Raw genomic sequence first — 22,999 nt, 5'->3', positions numbered from 1 at the left:
AGTTACTGAGTACTCAGAGTAAAGAAAAGTCAATGCCATTTCTTATCGCATACATTTTTCAGAAGTCTACTTTTCTCCAGCCTTCCAAATAGCAGGATCTATAAGATTCTCTAATGGGGATTTTTATTATTAACTGAGGGATATATTTTAGGAAAGAGTATTTTTTGGGGCGAGTCTCTAAAGGGAACCTGCACAGCAACACTGTCTAAAGTGAATCAAGTACAAACACTAAATTTTCTTAAGCTTTAAAACATTAAGCACAAAACGTAAGCAACATATTGCAACTTTATTAGATTTTCTATTTTACTGGCCGTTCAGATTCAACTAAGGCCTTTGGAACCTGTAACTATAGTCCTTTAACATCTTTGAGGTGTCATTGTCCATAGCATGAAATCTGATTAGGTGGCACAAGACTAATCAACCTGTTAATACAGAGCAACTGTTAACAACTGTGGCAGCTTTGGTTTTATAATTTAACCACAAAATGTAAAGACATTCAGTCTTATGTGAGGGTTCTTTGCAGCTGCTGTGCAAGGCATTACTCAAAAAACATTTTGCCAGGATACTAGCGATGCCATGTTGCAGGTCAGTCAAAACTCTGCCTCATATTAGCACAAGGTGTGAAAACTTATTTTCTCTTTTGGGCACCCTTTCAATAAATTTCTGCACATACTCCTTCCTCAATGAATCCATTTATCTAATATCTTTATCTAATACCTCCAAGGAATAGGGGTATTTATGGTCTTGCTCAGTGCAGGGGTGATAATGATGGGTGACTGAATGGAAAAACTGACAAAGCAAGGGAAGGGAAACATCCCCCAAACTTATTATTTAATAGAATGTTCCTCATGACACCTCTTGGGACGTAAACAGAGCTTGCTGTAAAGAAGCTCATTCTGATGGCTAAAGACTTGTATGGCTGAGTAAGGCAGTTTCTTGACCCCTACCCACCTGCTAACAGATTTTCCTAAAAATCTGGGGACAACGGAGTAGGAGGCATATTTCTCCCTTTCCAAACGGGGGCAACGTGCCTCCTCCCAGAAGTGATTTTAAAATTCTAGCTCCTAAAAGCAGCAGCCTCCCTGGCAGCCATTTTGGCATGAGCAGTTATAGCTGCACACTTTGGAACCTGTCAGTTCTCGAGTTTGATGTCTAAAAAGCGCTTCAGTTCACTTCCACTTTAGAGGGTCAGTGGTGTCTGCAGTCCTGTTGTTCAGGTTCTATCCTTTGATGACAGCGATGGGTCTCAGTTTAATGGCCTTCTTGCTGATGCCAGCATCATGGCAGGTGTTCACCACATCTGTCACGTTCTTATAGGACTCAGGAGCCTGCATGGGAGGAATTAACCATTATAATATAAAAGTTTGCCAAAATGCAATTTCTAAAATCACTATATTTTACTTGTAATTAAAGAAATGTACACTAAAATAACGCTGAGGGCTTTTTTGTTCTGTTGAATTAGCAAAAGTTTAAAATAGGAGTAAGTTGATATTGGTAAAGGGTAGTGAGATAAACTCTCTCATCTTGTTTTATAATTTTCTGTAATTCTCAAAATTTCTCCAAAGAACATTTATTACTTGGATCATTACAACAAAAATGTAATGAAATAAAACACCAATACCTGACTGGAAGGAAATGCACCAAACTATGTCACTGGTAATTACCTCTGGATGGTAGAGTTACTGGCAATTTTAACTTTCTTTGTTTGTATATTTCTATGGTTGTCAAAATTTCTGGAGTGAACATGTATTATTGTCAAAATAAGGCAAAGTTATTAAACTCACATATGACATAAATAAAACTAACCAAAACTGTATGTGTATACGTATATATGGGTAGGTATATGTATGTACCTACACTCACAATTTATTTCTGTGAGTTGCTAGCAAGACCCCGCCTTTCCATCTCACCCACTCACTGTCTTGCCATTAGAACCAACCTCATCACACACCCCCTTTACTTCTATTCCTGTCAACACAAGAAGGCTGCCCAGACTAACTCCCACAGGCTCTGTACATACCCTCTTCTAGCCCATGTCCCAGTCCCTCACAGTTTCTAAAACTTTTCCATTCAGTAGTCTAGAACTCCTTCCAGAGGAAGGAGCAAAATCCCCTCCGCCTTCCCTTCTTCTTTGAATATTCCCTTCATCTTCTTGTTCTTACAGAAACACGGATCTCCCCTGAGGATATTATCTTTGCCTCCAACTTTCTGAAGTGGTAGTTCTTTTCTTCCCAAAACCAGGTCACACCATTGGCCTTCGAAGTGGGACAGGCGTCCTCCTGGCTTTGAATCTTACAGCCATGTTATACCACCTGTTACCTCTTGTGGTTACCTGTTACAGAGTCTGAATCACTCCCAACATTACTTGATTTTTAGCTCCTGGCTCACTGTCACTTTCTCCTGCTATATAATTCTGAATGATTTCACTATCCAGGGAGAGGATCCTTTCAGTACTGTGGCTTCTCAGTCTGCTCCTGTGATGATTATGGCTCTGCTTACCCCAGCTCTTCACTGGCAGGGTTATACCCTAGAGCCTCTCATTAACAAAATTACTACCTCTCCATAATCTCACTTCCAAGCATTCCAGGCTGGGGATCACAGCCGGGTTTCCTGCTCACTCCCCCTTGTCTCCTATCTGCAACAATCCTTTAACCCATCTAGGACCTACAGTCCCTTTGCAACACCCTCAATAACCTTGCTTCTCTTTCACTGTGCTGTACTTATGACCCTGGATAAAGGTGGCTCAGCACCTATTTCATGCCTGCACCTATATAGCTGGATATACTTTAAAAAACACCCAACCACTGAATTTAGCCTAAGGAAATCCTTAGTACTATGCACAATCATCCAAAATTTCACTGGGCCAATTACTCTCCCTCCTAGATGACTATTTCCCACCTTCTCTTGCACCCACACTCTCAGTTGCTGACCCTACTTCCTAATACACTGAAAAAAATAAAAGAGCCAGCATAGAATTTTCATAAACTCTTACTTTATCTTCCCACCTAGTTGCATTTGTGGCCTCTGTCCTTTTATTAAGGATGAATTATCTGCACTCCTAGCAAAGACCAACCCCATCAACTTGGACACCAGATCTCCCTCCTCTCATCTACTCAAAGACATTCCTCCTATAATTTTCCCCTTTTCTGTATCATCAATTTCTGTTTTAGATTCTTATCAGTATGCAAACACACCAGTCAGATCATGTCACTCTTCTACTCAAAATCCTCCAACATCTTTCCATTTTAATCAGTGTAAAAGCAAAACTCCTTTTGTAAGAGAGAGAGAGAGAGAGAAAGGACCCACATACTCTGGCCTCCCTGCTGCCCCCTCTCCGCTCTCCCTCTTGCTTGCACTTGTCACTCCCAGGCTCCTTGCTGTTTCTTGAACATTCTTGCATAATCTCAGCTCCAGGGTTCTGTACTTGCTGTTCTCTCTGCCTGGAAAGCGTGCTTCCAGATACCCACATACTCACCTCACTAGTCTTCTCTGGCCACCCGACTTAAAACTGCACCCCTCCCTACCTTTTCTTATCCTTTCCCTGCTTGATGTTTACTCCATAGCACTTATGTGGTCATTAACTCACTACACATTTTACTATTGGGTAAGTGCCACAAGGCAGGGATTTACGTTAGTTTTGTTCACTACAGTATCTCTACCATGCAGAAAAGTAGCTAACTATAGCAGAAGTTTAATGAGTGAATGAAAAAAAATCAAGTGTTGCAAAGTGAGGAAAAAAACCAAAAACCAAACCAAACCAAAACAAAACAAAAAACCCCAAATTAAGAAAATAAATGTTAACAATTGTCTTCTCTGGTTGGTTGAATTCTAGATGTCTTCTGTTTTCTTCTTTGTATTTCTCAAATCTTTTAAATGAAACATGTACTATTTTTAAGATCAGGGGGGAAATTCATAGTTATTAAGAAATACAATGCTTTTTCATACTGACTCAATAAATCCATTTTGAGACTTCATTCTAGTTATTAAAACATCTGGAATAAAGCTTCATGAAGACACTCATTACAACTTAATTTATAGTAGCAAAAATGTGGAAGCTACTTGAACGTCCACTACAGGCAGAAACTAAGGCTATATAGCAATAATTCAGGTTATACAATTTTTTTTTTTTTTGAGACAGAGTCTCACTCTGTTGCCCAGGCTAGAGTGCCATGGCATGAGCCTAGCTCATAGCAACCTCAAACTCCTGGGCTCATGCATTCCTTCTGCCTCAGCCTCCTGAGTAGCTGGGACTACAGGCATGTGCCAACATGCCCAGCAAATTTTTTTTTCTATATATTTTTAGTTGGCCAATTAATTTCTTTCTAATTTTTAGTAGAGATGGGGTCTCACTCTTGTTCAGGCTGTTTTCAAACTCTTGACCTTGAGCGATCCACTTGCCTAGGCCTCCCAGAGTGAACAATTTTATAATGTGCTGAATCTAAAAAACGACTACAAAAATGTTTGTAAGAAATAATTACAACTAGCTTAAAAAAGCACTTAGGGAAAAATATGGCAGTTAAGTATTGTAAAAAATAGGATGGTATTTGTGCCAGGGCACTGAGTTTCTGGATCAGTAATTTTCTTTTCTCTTAATTTTGTTTACCATTTTTTATTTGTATAATATATATTTATGGGGTATAAATGCAATTTCCCTACATTGATATATTGCACTGTGGTTAAGTTAGGGCCTTCAGTGCACACGTCACTCAAGCAATGTACATCGTAGTCATCAAGCAACCTCCCACCATCCACCCGCCTCCACCTCCTCACTCCTCCGAGTCTTTATTGCCCATCGTTCCACTCTCTACTTCCATGGTACACATTACTTAGCTCCACTTATAAATGAGAACATGTGGTATCTGTCTTTCTGTGTCTGATTTGTTCCACTTAAGATAATGGCTTCTAGTCTTCTCTCTTGAATTTTTAAGAAAGGAGTTATTGTTGCTTCTAACTTGAATATGTTAATAAGTGTACATATAAGTAATTTGATAATTTAAAGAAAATCTTTTATGAACTTGGCTTGTAATTAATTTCTAAACAAAAGAGGAGGCAATTAAAACCAAAATAAGATAAATTAAGAAACATAAACAGAAACTGAGGTCATAAAAAAAAAGAAAAAACCCAACAATTTCCGCTAGTAATACAAAAATTGCTGATCTGTGCACTGGCATAAATCATAAATGGTGAACATGCTGAATATTTATTAAAATCTCACTTACCTCTTCCATAACCAGTTTGGGTGAGGCAACACGGATTGCGATCCCCATGTCTGCCAGTTTGTCTAAGACATCCTGGAAATCTAAATTACGTCGAGATTTGGCTCGGGACAACGCACGGCCCTAGAACAGAAAAGGTATGGGAAAAGTACTTTATAAATTCTGAACTAAATTTTATGTTTGACACCAGTTATTATTTAACACATTGACTGCCACACTAGAAAAAAAATTTTTCCTTGGGGCCATGGTTGTTTTATTATGAAATAGAATAAAAACATCGAAAACAAAATGATTCTTTCTAAGTTAATGACAAATTTGTTATTTTTTTCTGTGTGTGAGTTACATGCAATTTGAAATATAGTTCTCATGGCTCCCAAAGTAAAGAGACATGAGCTACATAAGCTTCATGAGGCCCCGGGCTCAAAACTAGAGTGAGTTAAATACAACTCATATGGCCGTTAATGCGTTAAACTCTTAGGGTTAGATGCCTGCTCCTTAATTTTTTTTAAAGACTAAAAAGGTGTTTATAAAACAATCTTTCTACTTTACCAACCTTATTACACACCGTTTGTCATAAACTTCATCATACCCTTTTGGAAAATAAATTTCTATCTACATAAGGCATTTTGTAGTTAAAGATTTAGTTTTGTATATTTCTAATTACTAATTCAATTTAATTTGAGTTTTTAATTGTTAACAGTATGTCTGTCACCACAAAAACTCTGTTCTTTTGTGGTTGGAGATGGTTTTTTAACCTCAGAACTACTGACATTTTGGACCAGATAATTCTTTGTTGTGGGGGCTGTGTCCTGCAGGATGTTTAGCAGCATCCCTGGCCTCTACCCACTAGATGCCAACAGCAACTCCCCCTAAAACTGTGACAATCAAAAATGTCCCCAGATACTGCCAGTGTCCCTGTGGGAGTAGGGAGTTCACCATGGTTGGGAATCACTGGGTTAAACTTAAGAGTTGGGAAGCAGCTGGAAATGAGAAACAATCCAAGAAAAAAATAGGGTTAAAATATATCTGTGACGGTCTGTCCTAAGAGAAGGTATTCTGGAAAGTTTCTTTTTGCTATTTCAACACTGGCTAAGCACTCTCATGGCTTAGAATAATGGCTGGCAAACAACAGTTTGTGGGCCACATCTCACCCACCAACTATTTTTTAAAATAAAGTTTTATTAGAACACAGCAATGCCCATTTATGTAATACTTAAGGTTGCTTTTGCACTAAAATGGCACAGCAAATAGCTGGCATGAACATCACATGGCCCCAAAAGCCTAAAGTATTTACTGTCTGGCTCTTTAAAGATAAAGTTTTCTGACCTCTGGCTTAGAAGACAAGAAACTATGTGCTGAAATGGGTGTGCAGACTACACATGGCTCTGATTTGCAAACAGGGCCTATCCCCCAAATCTTGAGTGGACAAGTACACAATAGGAAGGAGCAAATTAAGCAAATAAGAGGCAGTCTAGTGACTCACTGAGATGAGCAGTGATGTAAATCTGCATAAGTTAGTTATATCACTTATAAACCAGTTACAGTAGGCTCAGCTAGGGTGACCATTTCCCAGTCTGGATTTTCTAAACTTGTAGAGATGAGAAACAGTCCCTGGCCCTACCATGACTTCACTAAGGTGGAGACACTACTAGGTGACCTCAGTCAGTTCACTAAACAGTATACATTATGGGGAATAATTTCCAGTAGAAGACATGACAGATCCAAACTGTAACTTTGTTACTGCTCAATCAGGTACATTTACCAGTCAAAATGCAAAACAACAGCAAAACTGACGAGAGTGTTTCTGAGGAATTTTCTGTTTTCCTTACCGCTCCATGACAGGTTGTTCCAAATGTCTCAGTCATGCCCTGTTCAGTGCCTGTAAGAACGTAACTACAGGTTCCCATGGTGCCGCCAATAAGCACTGGTTGTCCAGTGAGCTGAGGATGTACACAAATCAAACAATTAAAATTTAGGAAAGCATAAGCTTTTTATGTCTGAAATTTCTTCTGGCATTGTAGGATAAACCTAGACCTCTAAACACATTGCTCTTACAACTATATTAACACATTATTTTGGTTCTTTGATAATTTAGATGGGAGCAAAGAGAAAGGGGGTGGAAATGTGATGACCAGGAAATATGCAGAAGACAAACTAGATTTAAGAGCAAAGTAAAATCCAAAAGTATAGGGAAGTGTTACTAGAACAACTATCCTGGACAAGGATATGCCCTCTCTTGGCTTCAGTTTCCTAATCTGTAAAGGAGTCAGTAGTCTATGGGTTCTTCTAACTCTACCACAGCCAATACTAAAGGATAGGAGGACGAAAACAGTTTATTCTCCATCCTGTCTTCCAATAATAATTTAAAGGCTTGAATTCATCTTAACGAAGTAAAATGTACTTAACACAGCACTTTTTTTTTTGAGACAGAGTCTCACTCTATCACCCCAGGTAGAGTGCAGTGGTGTCACCATAGCTCACTGCAACCTCCAACTCCTGAGCTCAAGCAATTCTCCTGCCTCAGCCTCCTGAGTAGCTGGGACTACAGGTGCATGCCACCATGCCTGGCTAATTTTTCTGTTTTTTTTTTTTTTAGAGACTCGGTCTTGCTCTTGCTCAGGATGGTCTCAAACTCCTGCCCTCAAACAATCCTTCTGCCTCAGCCTCCCAGAGTAGATGCAGCACTTTTTAGATAGCACATAGAGATGTAAGCACAAGAGATGGGGAGGAGTCACTGCTTCAGAGAAGACTGGGAATCACTCTTCTCATGGGTGGCAGAATATTTTCTTTTCATAATTGCTGCTTTCCTGTTTAAATGCAATCCACATCCAGAACTATCTAAATCATGCCTGTACTACTCAGTAAACAAAACCACAAATGCAGGGGTACATACTTGGTAATCAACAGCAATGAGGGGATGGTGAGGAGGGAAAGCGCGGGTGGATCCCTTCCTGTGCACTAACAGTGTCCGTTCCTTTCCATCCACCACATGCTGCTCTACTTTGGCAATGTTGTGAGAAACATCATAGATCACATGAAGGTCTAAGTCATCAGGCGTTGTGTTGAAGACCTTGGCAAAAGCCTAAGAGAAAAAGTTGACGTTAAAAGTAGCCAGAATCAGCTCTTCAGAACCTACTGATTTTGGTTAGTCTATACCTGAAGGGAGTAAAGGATTTAAGGGTTCAAAAATAGCAGTATGATTAATCTTCATGTAAAGGACAAAAATTGCCTTTTAGACCATACAGCAAATTCCACTCCATAATTTTTTCTTTTTTTTACAGAGACACGGTCTTACTCTGTCACCCAGGCTGGAATGCAGTGGCATGATCACAGCTCGCTGAAACCTCAAACTCCTGGGCTCAAGTGATTCTTCTGCCTCAGCCTCCCAAGTAGCTGGGGCTACAGATGCATGCCATCACACCTGACTAATTTTTCAGTTTTTTATCTCACTCTTGCTCAGTCTGGTCTTTAGCTCCTGGCCTCAAGCAATCCTCCTGCCTCGGCCTCTCACAGTGCTATGATTATAGGTGTGAGTCACCTTGTCGGGCACTTCTATTTTCTCTGTTGCTCAAGACAAATTCTAGAAATAATTCTGATTTCTCTTCTTTTCTCATTCCCTACACCTGATACTCTGCTGGTTTAGTTTAAGAAGACACCAAAACTAGGGACACTTCTCCAATATTTTCAATGTTTCTTGTGTAAATTTCCAAAACCAAACACCACAGGCTTTGATTTAACTATACCATGTGTCAAAGGACTTCACTTCATCATGAATAACTTGGAACATAAGAGCAACTTCAACTGTACCTGACGGGTTAAGAAGGTCATAGAAGAGCGGTTGACCCAGGCATAGTTCCCAGCTGCTGCCATTCCCTTCAGGTAGTCCTGACCTTCTGGGGAAGCGATTCGTGCACAAGCCAACTGACGGTCATTGACTATAATCTTGTCTCTCTTCATGGCCTTTTCCATAGCTACCAGCGCATCTGAAGCAAGAGAGCAATTAGATTTCCCTTAAATAATTCAGATTTATTGCAGAAACGTAAGCTACTTTCAAACTCATTCTACAAAAAAAATCAAGTGAAATACAAGTTTCCCTTTAATGTGTTTATGAGTTCATCTATTTGCTTAGTCAAGATATATTTATTAAGAATCTTCTCTGTCAGTGTGTGGGTGACACTTTGTGAGATACAAAGCCAACATGTACCCTTTAGGAACTGATAAGGAGAATGAGATGTGCATACAAATAGCCACAACATGGTCTTAGTTCTTTCCCAACATGTGAATGAATGAGAAGTAGTAAAACACATTTTACTACCATAATGGTTTTGAAAAATAATTTTTAATGCTTCAATATAAAAGAACTGCAAACAAGTTGCTAGATCTGCATGAAGATCAAGTCCATGACAAAGTACAGAGAAGCACTCAGCAGAATGTTCTGAAACACTAGTCAATGCTTTATATATTTGATAGATTAAATAGTTCAAATGGTCAGGTTAGTGCAAATTATTAAATTCTCATGGAATGAAATGTACATATAAGGCTGACCTGTAACATGAAATTTAAAGTTTATAATAATTTCTAACTATATATCTGTTCATATATTCATAAATCCTTTCACATAGCCCATAAGTCATCTAAAGTGATCTTTGCATTACTTTCCTGCCTCCTGCTTTTGTTCATGCTTTTTGTCACAAATGTTCTTTGTGTGTGATTACCCAAACTTCAAGGCCCAGCTCAAACATCATGTAACCCATAAGAGTAAACAGACTGACAACTGGAGCTAACATTTATTAAGTGCTTACTAATGTCAGGCACTGACTTAAATGTTTTACGTATTTTATTTCATTAACTTTCCATGGCAATACCATATGAAATAATTACTATACCCATTTTTTTTAGACAAGAAAGTTTAAGCCCAGTGAAGTTATTTAATTTGTTGAGGTCACAAATTAGAAGAGCCACGATAAAATGCATACACAGTATAATTCCAGAGCTTTCTCTCTTAAACTTCCATTTGCTTCTCATAAAATGTACATTTTTAGCACCCAGTTTAGAACATACCTGTGGCTACTTGGTGGCCCAAGCCTCTGCTTCCACTGTGGATCATCACACACACCTGTCCCTTATGGTCAATGCCCATTTTCTTAGCAGCATACTCATTGAAAATCTCATCCACAACCTGGATTTCTGCATAGTGGTTGCCTGCTCCCAGGGTCCCCAACTGCAAATGTAAGAATGTCAGATAAAATAGTTCTTATTCTAGTTTTTCAAAAAAATTTATTTAAAAGGCAAATAGGGAAAACAAACAAAATAACTATAGAAATGGTGTTTTATGTAACAAAAAAATTCCTAAGCCTTAGAAATGCTTCATTCATTTAAAACGATATTCTATACAACAAAAATAATGTAGACTAGCTCCTGAATTTTATTATATCATTATATGCTCAAGATACACCAATATAAAAGGCTTTATAACCACCTCCCCCCAAAAGAAAACCCAGCCATTAAATGGCTCATAGGACATTTTAAATGTCATGAAGGAAAGGTGAAATTTTGGAATGAATGCTGGTGAATGCTGACTCTTAGAGAAGGTCCAAATTCAAATGATTTTTGAAACATATGAGTTCATGTACACCGACCATTATCTCTAATTGAAAAAATATATCCCACAACTGGAGCTAATAAATGATTCAGAGAACCAGAGAATGGCAGTGTTGGAATAGTCTTTAGTGGTTGCCTAGTTGTAACTATCACAATTTTCAACGAGAAAATGAGACCCAGAGAGGCCAAAGAGTCTTGCCCAAAGTCACAGTGAATTAGTGGCAAAGCCATCATAATTAGCCATAAATTTAAAACATCTAGTATATTCTTATGTCATGGACACCGTGCATTAACAAGGTATCTCTTTCCATCTTAGATGCCAGAAAACTTTTGGTCAAATCCATAGATTATCAAAGTATGTACATATGTAACCTTGACATATGTTGTAAACCTTACGATCGCATCCCATTTTTCTCCCGTCCACTTCTAATTCATGATATCTTGTTTTATTTTATGAACAATTTGCAAGTTCCTGATGGCTTTTTAGAATAAGTAAATATGAAGCATAAACAAATTTGCATTTTTTGATATACGGTCAAAAAAACCTGGGAATATATTTGCTAAATGGAAAATACAGATTTTTCCCACCAATAACAAAATATGAAAAAAAATATCACTATGTTACCCCTCCAAAGTGAGAGTTACCTGAGGAAGGCCTCTTTTCTTAGCCCTTGCAGAGACTTTATTGGGATCAGCTTGCAGCATCCTTCCATACTCCTCACAGTGCTCCTTGTCTTCAGCCCAGGCATAGCCTTCTCTTAGGGACCAGTCCACACCCATCTCCAAGGCCTCCTCCAAGTCTCTGGTGAGTAGTAAAAGGTGCCAGTCATTTCACAGCAAAGGCAGATCAGAACCTAAGTATGACCACATCTCAAAAGGGCAGAGGAAAGCTCTGCGTTTACTATCTCCTGTGTACCAGGCCTTATGCTAGATACAAAGTTTGAGTTTAAGCTCTCAGCAACTCCAGTTTTTTGAGGAAAGTGGTCACATGTATAACTGCAATATAAAATGGTCAATGCCTTATTAGACATAATTATAGTTTCACTTGACATTTATATGGCCCCTCGTAATTTTCAAATCTTTTTTACATTAGATTTTCCTCTCTTGAATTCTATGAGGCGGTGATTAAGCAGCCAAAGAAATTTACAACCTTAATCAGGTATCACTCTCTGTGACTAATTGGACTAGCTATACACCTTAATAATTTATAAAAATATTATGGTCAAATAATAAATGAAGTTATCTAGATCTCCCCAGGAGACAGAGTTTAAATTTTAAGGCATATTCCCATCTTTGTAACAGTACTGAGCAGCTTATTGTGCCTGCATTTTGAAGCAGAGGTGCACATACATTAAATCTTTAGAGGGAAAAAGCTTTAATCTTTATCTAAGGTCTAGTTCTCTTTCAATACTATCAGAAAAGACTATACTTTTCAATGTTCCCCTCCCACTACCCCAGATGACAGCCCATTTCAAACATTATTTACTAGGACAAAATTCCTAACTAAAATACTTGTAAAGATGTTTGGAATTTATTTGTATGTTTCATGTATACTTTTCAAATTGGGGCTGCATGTCAGGGATCATGTGAAACCACAGAACAAATATCTTCCAAGGACTTTTAATTTTACGTCAAGTTTTTTTTTGGGTGGGGGAGGAAAGCTATATAACAGGTATATAGCTAAAAACATTTTTCTATTAATTATACATATACACATATTTGATAAGAATGCAAAATTCATTTAAATTTTAAAGATAAGGCCAAGCACAGTGGCTCACACCTGTAATTCTAGCACTTTGGGAGGCCAAAGTGGTAGGATCATTTGAGCCCAGGAGTTGGAGGCTGCAGTGAACTATGATGATGCCACTGCACTCCAGACTGGGCAACATAGTGAGACTCTATCTCAAAAGGAAAAGGAAAGAAAAAAAAAAGACAAAGCAAATGTCAAAGAAACATACTTGGCATACTGTTCTTCTATTGAAGTACTTTGCAAAGTTGAAGATGCACTGCTTTGCATAAGCTATGATACAGTATGGTCAGTGGCCATTTGAGAGGTAGGTACACTGTAGTGTTACATTTAATTCTCTACTTAGCTGAAGAACAGTCAGTGCTATCATTCAAAAAGGAAGATTGTGGATGAATAGGTTCATTGACAAAAGGCAGTGGGATTCAGAATATAGCCTCTGAAGTCAAAGGATATTTGGTTTGAATCCTGACATCACTTACTAAACTTATCTCTCTAAACCTCACGTTTTCTTTTTTGTCAATTAGGGATAATAAAAGGATTACTGTCTAGATGAAACGATATGATGCACAGTGTCTTGCAAATGTAAAGTGCTCAGTAAATACCAGTGGATATTATTCTATTACAAACATTACTCTATGTAAAAGGCTGATATAATCAACTTCAGTATACTACCACCTCTAATAAATGGGCTGGACCTCATGCTTAAACAAACAATTCTTACTACTTCCTGAAAAGTGACTGACCAATCCTCATTTCTCATGTGTCCCATCTTGGAAATGAAGCTGCGGGTCATGAGGCTATTACTATCTCTCCCATTCGATTTACTGGAAACTTGTGCTCTTACTTGGCATTCATTGGGATGACACCTTTTGATCCTACCCCAACAGGAATGTGGTCAAACATAGCCTGGGCAAGTTGCTCCTTCACAGGCTGGACATCACTTTCATCTAAATTGGTTCTTAGCAAGCGGACACCACAGTTGATGTCAAATCCGACACCACCTATAATATAGGGAACAGTTAGTCAAATATTAGCAAAACCAGCTGGTCAGGCATTATTACCCTCAGTGTCTCATCATTAATACTGGGCTAAAAAGATATCCATTCTTTTAAAGATAACAATGTTTTAAAGTAGCCAACAAAGTGGTTCTCTGCTGGGTAAAGTCTGATGACACCAAAATAACCTAAAGTAACATACATACTAAAGGTACTTTGTGGGCTAGGGAGGCAGTAATGAATAATGAGTAACATCTAATATAGAGATTAAAATGTGAATAATGTGCCTCTTTTTTTCTTGACCACTCTTTTAAGGGGTTGGTGAATTCTATCAGTCTTTTCAAATAACCAACTTTTGGCTTTGTTGGTCCTTTCTATTATATATCTTTACATTTCATTAATTTTAGTCTTAATTATATCTTTCTACTTTTTGGGGTCTACTTTGTTGTTCTTTCTCTAACCTTTTGAGATAAATGCTTAGATCATTGATATTTCAGCCTTTCTTCTTTCCTCATTTGTGCATTTAAGGCTATATTGTTTCTGGGCCGGGTGCTGTGACTAATGCCTGTAATCCTAGCACTCTGGGAGGCCGAGGCATGAGGATCGCTTGAGCTTGGGAGTTTGAGACCAGCCTGAGCAAGCATTTCTACTAAAGACAGAAAAAATTAGCCAGATATAGTAGCATGCACCTCTAGTCCCAACTACTCTGGAGCATTCTAGCCCAGGTAACAGAACAACACTCTGTCTCAAAAAAAAAAAAAAAAAAAAAAAAGGCTTTACGTTTCCATCCAAGGATGGCATTAACAGTAATACAGTAATCAAGTTTTTAGACATAAGTATTTTTAAAATGATTTTTTTCCATTGCTTTGAGAGACTGGCAAATAAAAATTGTTTACATTTAGGTGTATACAATGTACATATACATTATGAAAGGACTGTCAAAATCAAGGTAATCAATTTATATAGTTACTTCCCTATTTTCTAGTGAGAACATTTAAGACCTACTGCCTCCGCAAATTTCAAGTATACATTATTCTTAACTGTAGTCAACATGCTGTACATTAGATTTCCAGAACGTACTCATCTTACAGCTGAGATTTTGTATCCTTTGGTCAACATCTCCTGGGTACCCATCCACTGTCCCTGTAACCACCATTCTGCTCTGTATCTATGAATTCAACTTTTTTAGATTCCACATGTAAGTGAGGTCATATAGTTGGTGTGCCTGTCACCCTTCTGTGTCTGTCTTATTTCTCAGCATATTGTACTCTAGGTTCATCCACATTTTCCCCTCCAATTTTTAAAATTGGTTTCCTTCTTTTAAAGGTTGAATAATATTCCATTATATATTGACATTTTCTTTATCCATTCACTTGTTAACAAACATTTATGTTGTTTCCATATCTTGGCTACTGTGAATAATGCTGCAATGAACTTGAGGGTATAGACATTGCTTCGAGATAATGACTTCAGTTTCTATGGATATATACCTAAAAGTAGGATTGCTGGATCATATGTAGTTCTACTTTTAATTTTCTGAGGAAAAACCACACTGTTTTCCATAAGGGCTATACCAATTTACATTCTCAATTTTTAGACATAACTATATTTTTTACATTATTTTCTAATTTCCTTTTTTTTTGACTCATAGGTTATTAAAAAGCATAATGCTTAATTCCCAAATATATGGTTTGTTTCTTTTTAACTGACTTCTAACTTAATTCCCCTGTGTGATCAGATAATATCCTCTACATCAATGGTTCTCAAGTGCAGTCCACAAACCCCGGGGTGAGAGTGGAGGAACAAGACGCTTTGAGGTCTGTAAGATTCATTTTATAAGGATGATAAATTATTTGTCTTTTTTACTCATATTCTCTCATGAGTATACAGTGAGATTTTTCCAAAGGATGTACAACATGTCACAATATCTTTCCTCTGACAATGAAACACGTACTTGTGTGTTCTTGTCTTTTAAAAACTTATGTTTTAATTTCTAATAAGGTAAACATTAGTACAGCCTGTAAGATTATTGCTTAGTAATTTTTATGAGTGTACAGTGGTCCTGAATACAAAAAGTTTGAGAACTGCCAGTCTATATGATTTTAATGCTTTGAAATTTGAGACCTGCTTTATGGCTCAGCATGTGGTCAATTTCAGCAAAAACTGTGCACACTGGAAAAAAAATGTGCAATTTGCACTGTTTGGGTGCACTGCATGTGCACACTCAACCACACGTGTATATTAGAGGTCAAGGTGTCAAATTTGTTAACTAGATCACTCAAATCATGTACATTCTTACTGACTGAAATTTGCCATTACCTCAGGAGAAAAAGCGTTAAATGTTGGGCTCACATATCCGCACCTTTTTCTCTTTTCCTCTGGATCTTGACCTCACAAATTCTTATTGTCTTAGCAGCTTTCCTGTGCCTTTAAACAGATACTTGTCTGTAACAGCCTAGTCCAGCATCACCAGAAGCAGAACTCTCAAGATGTCATTTAAACTTTCTTTGAAAGCAAAAGACATTACTTCTAGTATGGAATGTTTTCAGTGAAAGCATCCCATGACCACAGCAGAAAAGGTATATACAACCAGAGGTGCATAACAATGGTAAGAGTAAACACTTACTGAATATGGCCTATGTGACATTACTTACACAGCTAATTCATTTAATCATCATAATGCTGTAAGTAACACTATTAGACTTCGTTTGCCTATGAGGTAACTGAGTCACAAAGATATAAAATTTGCTTGTTTTGTAGCCAATGTCTGAATAGTATGTGGCATTTGGTAGGAGGTTCCCAAAATTTTCAATAAATATATACTTTGCTTGATATTTTAATAGCCTTTCAGTGTCCATGATCAATTTTCAGTAAATGTGAGGGGAAAAAAAACGATAGAATACAATCAGACTGAGTTTTGTACACAAAGAGAAGCAGTGCAATGTTACAGAAAGGCTAAGGTCCACAGAGAAAAGCTATACACCTAACAGTGGACATGCAAAGTGACCTTACCTGGGGATACCACTGCTTCAGGGTCATTCATGTCAAAGGCTGCCATATTCCCAATAGCAAACCCATAGCCTGAATGGACATCAGGAAGCCCAATAGATCGCTGAAAGAGAATTGGAAAATGAAATACAGTTGTTTCCACCTGGCACTCTGGTTGCCTGATGGACCTGATACCAATTCCTACATAGACCGCAGGCTGAAGCCTTTCCCAAATCAAGATTCTGTTTTCACAAAATCTTCTCTATTGGTGGAAATTAGGTGTAAGAACTCCTAATCACAATGCTAAATACAGTGAGAAAAAACCTTTTTATAAAGTCTGACTGCTAAGCGAATCCAAAACAGAAAAGTCTCAGAATAACATGATACAGGAGGACCACAAACTAACTTTAATGTATGATTACATTTTAAAGATGATCTTAAGACATTGTGAATCATGGTCATGCCAGGTTAGGAAGAGGGAAATATCCAATTTATATAGATCATTACTTTTAAGTAATCAGACAAATGTAATCCACTTGATGGTATGAATATTGTAGACTTTCTACATCTGGGACCTAGAAAATGACCCTGACCCAGAAGAGTGCAGGTCAAACATGGCAAAGATATACGGAGACACCTAGACACAAACAAGTTCCTTAAATGCAAATGTCATTTCATAACCCTACACCCCAGACCTCAGAAAATGGCTGTTGAATGGATCCATTTTCAACATCTACCTCTAATGGCAGAATATGAATGTCACACTGCAGTAGGGGCCCACAGGTACCATCCAGTTCTATCACTGTTACTGCCACCACCCCTGTTTTCCAATCATCTCCAGAATAGGTATGCTGTCCTCTCTCCCTCCCTTCAGTCCTATCCCTTAAACTTTCCATTCCTTCTCCAACCACCCTCTTGAGAGGGACATAGTAAAACCTACAAAGGTGGTACACTGATCTAGGAATAATGATGTTATATGACAAAGAAACATTCAAAGGTTCTTGAACGGCTACAGATTCTAGTTAAAGGCATTTAGAAACAGACATGCTATCCAGACTCAATTATTTCTTTAGGTCCATGGTTATTTCTAAATAAATTTCTAGACAGTAAAGGTTACTGTCTAAATCAGGGGTCCCCAACCTACAGTGAGTTATATAATTATTTCATTATATATTACAATGTAATAATAATAGAAATAAAGTGCACAATAAATGTAATGCACTCGAATCATCCCCAAATCAGCGCCCTCCCTGCCCCCACCCAATGGAAAAATTGTCTTCCATGAAAACAGTCCCTGGTGCCAAAAAGGTTGGGGACTACTGGTCTAAATGATACCACTGTCAGTTAGGCATGCTCATTCATCCATTCAACAGACTTTAGACTAAGAAGAAATATAAATGATTAAAGCTTTGAACTCTGACTCACATGAACAATCCCAGGCAGGGCTGCCACATTGCCAATCTGTTTCATGGCTGGCAGGAAGCCACCAACACCTAAAAACAAAAATTGAATATTAGAAGAGGACATGCTTGATTTTTAGCATTAATTACATTCATGCTTCTAGACTGCATTACATGAGGGAGCAGTGGTCAAGGCTACTAAAACGACAAAGGACAGAAAGATATTTGAGATGCAAAGGGGAAGGGAGCTTTTTCAAGAAGGAAGCACACATACAGGTAAGAGTCACAGATGTGCTCTCAGTGTTCTGCATATACCACAAGAAGGCTGTTTGCAAATGTTGTATTGGGAGATGTAAAACATAACTATCAAATTTTATATTGTCAATATAAAAAACATATTCTTTCAATAGTCCACATTATTTATCAAAAAAACCAACACAGGTTTTATTCTCAGTGACAAAGGCAATGTGGAAGAGCTGGGAAACACTGGATTGAGAGTCCAGGGGTGTGGTGGTCCAGTCCCAGTTCTGTTACTGGGTAATTGTGTCATTTCAGAGAGGTGAGCATACCCTGGGGGAAGGGCAGAGAGGGCTTCAGTTTGCTGATCCAAAAAATGAAAGGGCTAAAACTAGATGATTTATATACCATCGCTGTTAAAGTACTATCATAGAGCTTCGTACATTTTATCTACACTCATTGCAGCCTTGCAAGATAATAATGTGTTTTTTTGTAGATGAGATAACTGAGGTTCAGCAAGCCTAATTAGTGTACTGGTTAGGAACACTGGCTTTGAAATCAGACACTCTTGAATCTGAATTAGGGCTCTGCCACCAAGAAGAAGCTGTGTGACCTTGGGCAAATTAAAATGATTTAATTTCACTAAGCTTTGACTTACACATCTTTAAATGGAGATATTATCTTCCTTTTAAAGTTATTTTAAGTATTACTTGGGATAATCTATGTAAAGCACCTACTGAAATGCCTGGCACATACTAAGCGCAAAATAAACAGTAGGTCCTGCTATTATTGTTCAAGGTTTGCTGAGAAATAAACCAGTCTACCTACCTCCAAACCCTTTCTACAGGCCAAGTGGCTAACGATGTGATCACAAATAAATTTTTTGGTCTCATTTCAAGTTGTGCTTGTTCCTTGACAGTGTTTTAAAATTATAATTATTTGAGTTCCCATGTTTTCAGGACACAGGGAAGGCACCACTGTATTACCACAAATGAAATTGTAATGTACTTACCACCACCTCGACAGGCATTCCTTAATTCCTCAAACATTAATTTCTCCAGAGCATCATTCACATAGAAAACTCCTTCAACCTGGTACCAAAGAAAAGGAAAAACACTATCTGAGTACATGTATGGGAACTACAGGCACTGGATAGAATACACTGTATGTAATTTTTATTTTGCTTTACTCCTTATCAAGCACTTTCACATTACCTTAAGCAAGCAGAAAACTTCCTATCAAAGATTACAAGCTGATCCCAACTTTAAATATACCTTAAAAATATATTTTGCAATGTTGAAAAACTGTTTTGTTTATTCTTTTGAACTCAAAGCCAGATTTAAGAGTCCAACAGACAAAGCATTTTTTTGTATGTGATAAATGAGCATCTTCCAACTATGCTCTCACAAAGGCCAAAGGTCTCAGCATTCTCAAGTTTCTAAAATATCAATGGAGTTTGAAAAACCAGACAAGTCAAAAACTCAAAGCCTATACATAAAACGTAGTCATAGGACCTCAGTATTTTTTCCCATGTTTAAGACAACAGCAAATTACACTTTTTGGTGGTCTATGTTGATTTTTAAATCTACATTTAGGTAAATCGTGAGTAAAAAAACAAAACAAAAAACATTTAACATGTAGTTATTCAGCTGTGTGCTAAGTTCTATAATCTATATAGTTTTAAAGAAGCTTGACAATACAGGAGACACACAAAGGGCATTAGAAGACCTAATTATGTAACACCAAAGGACAGAACATTTTTATCAAAGATCAAATATGATGTCTGGTAATGGAGAACTAAAATTTACTTGGTCAATCATCTGGGCAAGTCAATTTATTTTATCAGAAAAGATGACTTCTTCACCACTGCATGAATAACAATTAATACCAGTTGAGAGAAAATGTTTCCAGTACAGTTTTCTAGGGGTCACACTTATTTATTCACTAAACATTAATTTAAGACTTACTATGCATGAGGCACTGTACTGGACACAAGAGGAGATAAAAGAATATGACAAGATCTTGCTTTTGAGGAGCTTCCAGTGCAGATGCAGCCCAGACAAGAAAGAGTGCAATGAGGAAAGTCCTATAAAAGAAGTACACAGTGCTAGAAAGAAGGTAATGAGGAAGTGGCTCAATAATCTATAGAGCTGGGAGAGGCTTCACAGAGGTCCTGTTTGAGCTGGCTCTTCAACGACAAGAGACATTACTGGAGCAGCAGAACATTTAGGAACTGAACACAAAGAAGACATAAAGATGGGAGGAGAGTGTTTTGAGAGAATAAAGAGAAATTTTTAGTGTGGTATATAGGTCTTGAAGAGAAATGGACATTAGAGAGAGATAATTATTAGTGCGAAATTCACTGCTCTTATGAGGATAGAAACATGCTTCAACTTTAGCACAGAGGTCAGAAGATTTCAAGTCTCCATTCCCAAAGAGGTGGTGCTAAAGTGTTGTATAAATAGTTAAACCATAATTGTCTAGTAAAATTAGATTTACTCCTAGATAGAATTAGCATCAGTTTTTGCAAAAAAAAGCCGAGCCAGAATAGCGGCCAGACAACGACAGTCTGTTATCATACCCTAAAGACAATCATATCATGGTGTTTTTTATTTTCTACTCTTTCCTTCAGGTACCAGATTCCATACAAAGAAACTGACCAAACAGGAAACAAAGCACTGTTTATCACTGGGGACTTTTTCTTCCCTCAGTATCTGGCTAAGCGATTTGCTGACAAGGGACACTCAATAAACTTTGATCTTGAATAAAAGAGTGGACTGGCTATCAGGAACGTTTTACCAAGACACAGGATCACAAACCTTTGGTGCACTTATATGGTACCTATAGGTATTTCAAAAATTATTTAACAACATATGCACCAAAACCTCACATATGTTTTTCTTCACATTAAGAGAAAATATGAGCGTAACTGTTGATAAGCCCTGAGATACAGTGAGCCCAGGCTTTCAAACCATCTGGTCTTGGGCTTCCAAGTATCCACCTTGGGATACATTCTTCTGTCAGAGGAAAAAGAAGTGATCTGGACATCAAGTCCTGGCTGAACTTCTTCCCAGGTGGGTAGAGGAAGCTGTGTCATCTACAGATTCTCAAGGTCCTTCTGCGAAGTGAATATTAAAAAGCACCCCCTGCCCTGTTAATCTTCTAGGCTGTTGCAAGGAACAAAATCGTTTTATTAAAAACCAACATGGAGGCCGGGCGCTGTGGCTCACGCCTGTAATCCTAGCTCTTGGGAGGCCGAGGCGGGCGGATTGCTCAAGGTCAGGAGTTCAAAACCAACCTGAGCAAGAGCGAGACCCCGTCTCTACTATAAATAGAAAGAAACTAATGGGTCAACTGATATATATATAAAAAATTAGCCGGGCATGGTGGCGCATGCCTGTAGTCCCAGCTACTCGGGAGGCTGAGGCAGAAGGATCACTCAAGCCCAGGAGTTTGAGGTTGCTGTGAGCTAGGCTGACGCCACGGCACTCACTCTAGCCTGGACAACAAAGCGAGACTCTGTCTCAAAAAAAAAAAAAAAAACCAACATGGAGTAGTTAATGCTGAAAACTTGGTTCAGAGCACACAGATCAATAAACGCCATAAAAAAAAACAACCCAACAAACAAACAAACAAAAAACAAACCCAGCATGACTCAGAGGAACTGAGTTCCAGTCCCAGCAACTCTCCCCAGGGCTGGCTGTGCCACCTTGGAAAAGACCACTGAAGCCTCTGAGGACCAGGAACATAACACATAACGTTCATGAGCCTAAAGAGTGAAACCTCTGTAAACGCCAATTTCGTCTTTACTGGATTCCCTAGAACACCCCGCTAGGTTGGTCCTCGTGGTTCGGGGACCTCTCCGGCCCGGCAGTGGGCCCGGCACAGGTTGGGCGGTCTCAGAAACATGAAAGGTGGAGGAGAGGATGAGGGAGATCCTGCGGGGGCCGGGGGCGGGCCCAGAGCTCAGGGGAGGTGCTGCGGGCTCGGGGACGCCCGCCAGCCAGGGAGGGAGACGTCGCGGCCCCGAGCAGGAAAGGCCCGGCCACCGGGTCCTGCTCTGCGTCCTCACCTGCATGTTGGGCACGAAGCCCTTTTTGATCCTCCAGCAGTTTTTATTGATCTTTTCCAGGAACTGCAACTCATCATTGTAGTTGCGACTCATGGTGGCGACAGCGCTGTCGAAAACTTCGAAGGGCAGCTGCCGCGCTGTCCGCGTTGCCGGAGCACCGCCTTCTAGGGATTAGCGCGCAGGCGCGGCCGGCTCCACCGCCGGACGAGCGACGGCAAGCGCCGAGGCTCCAAACTCTTCTCCCCAATCGCGTTCCTCTCGTTTAAACTGCCCTTTAGTGTTTAGCTTTTTGGATCTCTATTACTGTAGTCGATTTCCTCTAGGCTACGGCTAAGCTAAATTCTGTGGTTTTTAGTATGATCTAGGTTGCGCTTCGTTTTGGAAGTGCTTTTCAGCATCTTATGGAAACACCTTGAATCTGGGTCAAGTTCAACTTATCTAGTGAACTCATCAGCTTGGAATTTACATCCCCAGCGGTAAAGAGATACGCCTGCAGCTGATAAGCATTTTTGAATAAACATCACATCTGAAAATTTATGATGTTTCAGAATGAACCTGTGGACGTACATCAAATAACTTTCCTATCAGCAAAGAACGTCCCAAAGACTGAAACATGACAGTTTATCATTTATTCCAACAAACACTTGTGGGAGCATTTGTTATGGCCAGACGCCTGCTGCAAAGATGAGTAAATCACAGTCCTTGCGGATCGCCTGAGCTTCCCAGTCTAGCCTTCCGTGATG

At 38.7% G+C, this 22,999-nt stretch overlaps 1 protein-coding gene across 1 annotated transcript; it reads right to left on the bottom strand.

Moving 5' to 3' along the window:
* Positions 1 to 267: 267 nt before the first annotated feature.
* On the bottom strand, positions 268 to 22,434 carry RTCB (RNA 2',3'-cyclic phosphate and 5'-OH ligase). The gene is made up of 12 exons (XM_012772787.3): positions 22,257 to 22,434; positions 19,197 to 19,275; positions 17,973 to 18,040; positions 16,572 to 16,671; positions 13,409 to 13,565; positions 11,463 to 11,619; positions 10,278 to 10,437; positions 9,024 to 9,199; positions 8,110 to 8,298; positions 7,046 to 7,156; positions 5,220 to 5,339; positions 268 to 1,328 (listed from the first exon to the last, which is right to left on the bottom strand). Exons 1-12 carry the CDS (start codon positions 22,347 to 22,349, stop codon positions 1,221 to 1,223), a joined length of 1,518 nt encoding a protein of 505 aa, XP_012628241.1. The 5' UTR covers positions 22,350 to 22,434; the 3' UTR covers positions 268 to 1,220.
* Between the last annotated feature and the right edge of the window lie 565 nt (positions 22,435 to 22,999).

The sequence above is a fragment of the Microcebus murinus genome, chromosome 10 (assembly GCF_040939455.1).
Source record: "Microcebus murinus isolate Inina chromosome 10, M.murinus_Inina_mat1.0, whole genome shotgun sequence".
Lineage (NCBI taxonomy): Eukaryota > Metazoa > Chordata > Mammalia > Primates > Cheirogaleidae > Microcebus > Microcebus murinus.
This window is presented reverse-complemented; position numbering and strand designations above follow the sequence as displayed.

Bases quoted from the DNA above. Each gene is read 5' to 3' on its own strand.
- RTCB (XM_012772787.3), bottom strand. From the start codon at position 22,349: ATGAGTCGCAACTACAATGATGAGTTGCAGTTCCTGGAAAAGATCAAT. The intron at 11,620-13,408 runs GTAAGAGCACAA...ACTACTCACCAG, and splicing joins GTCATCCCAATGAATGCCAA to AGACTTGGAGGAGGCCTTGG. The intron at 10,438-11,462 runs GTAACTCTCACT...TTACATTTGCAG, and splicing joins AGAAAAGAGGCCTTCCTCAG to TTGGGGACCCTGGGAGCAGG.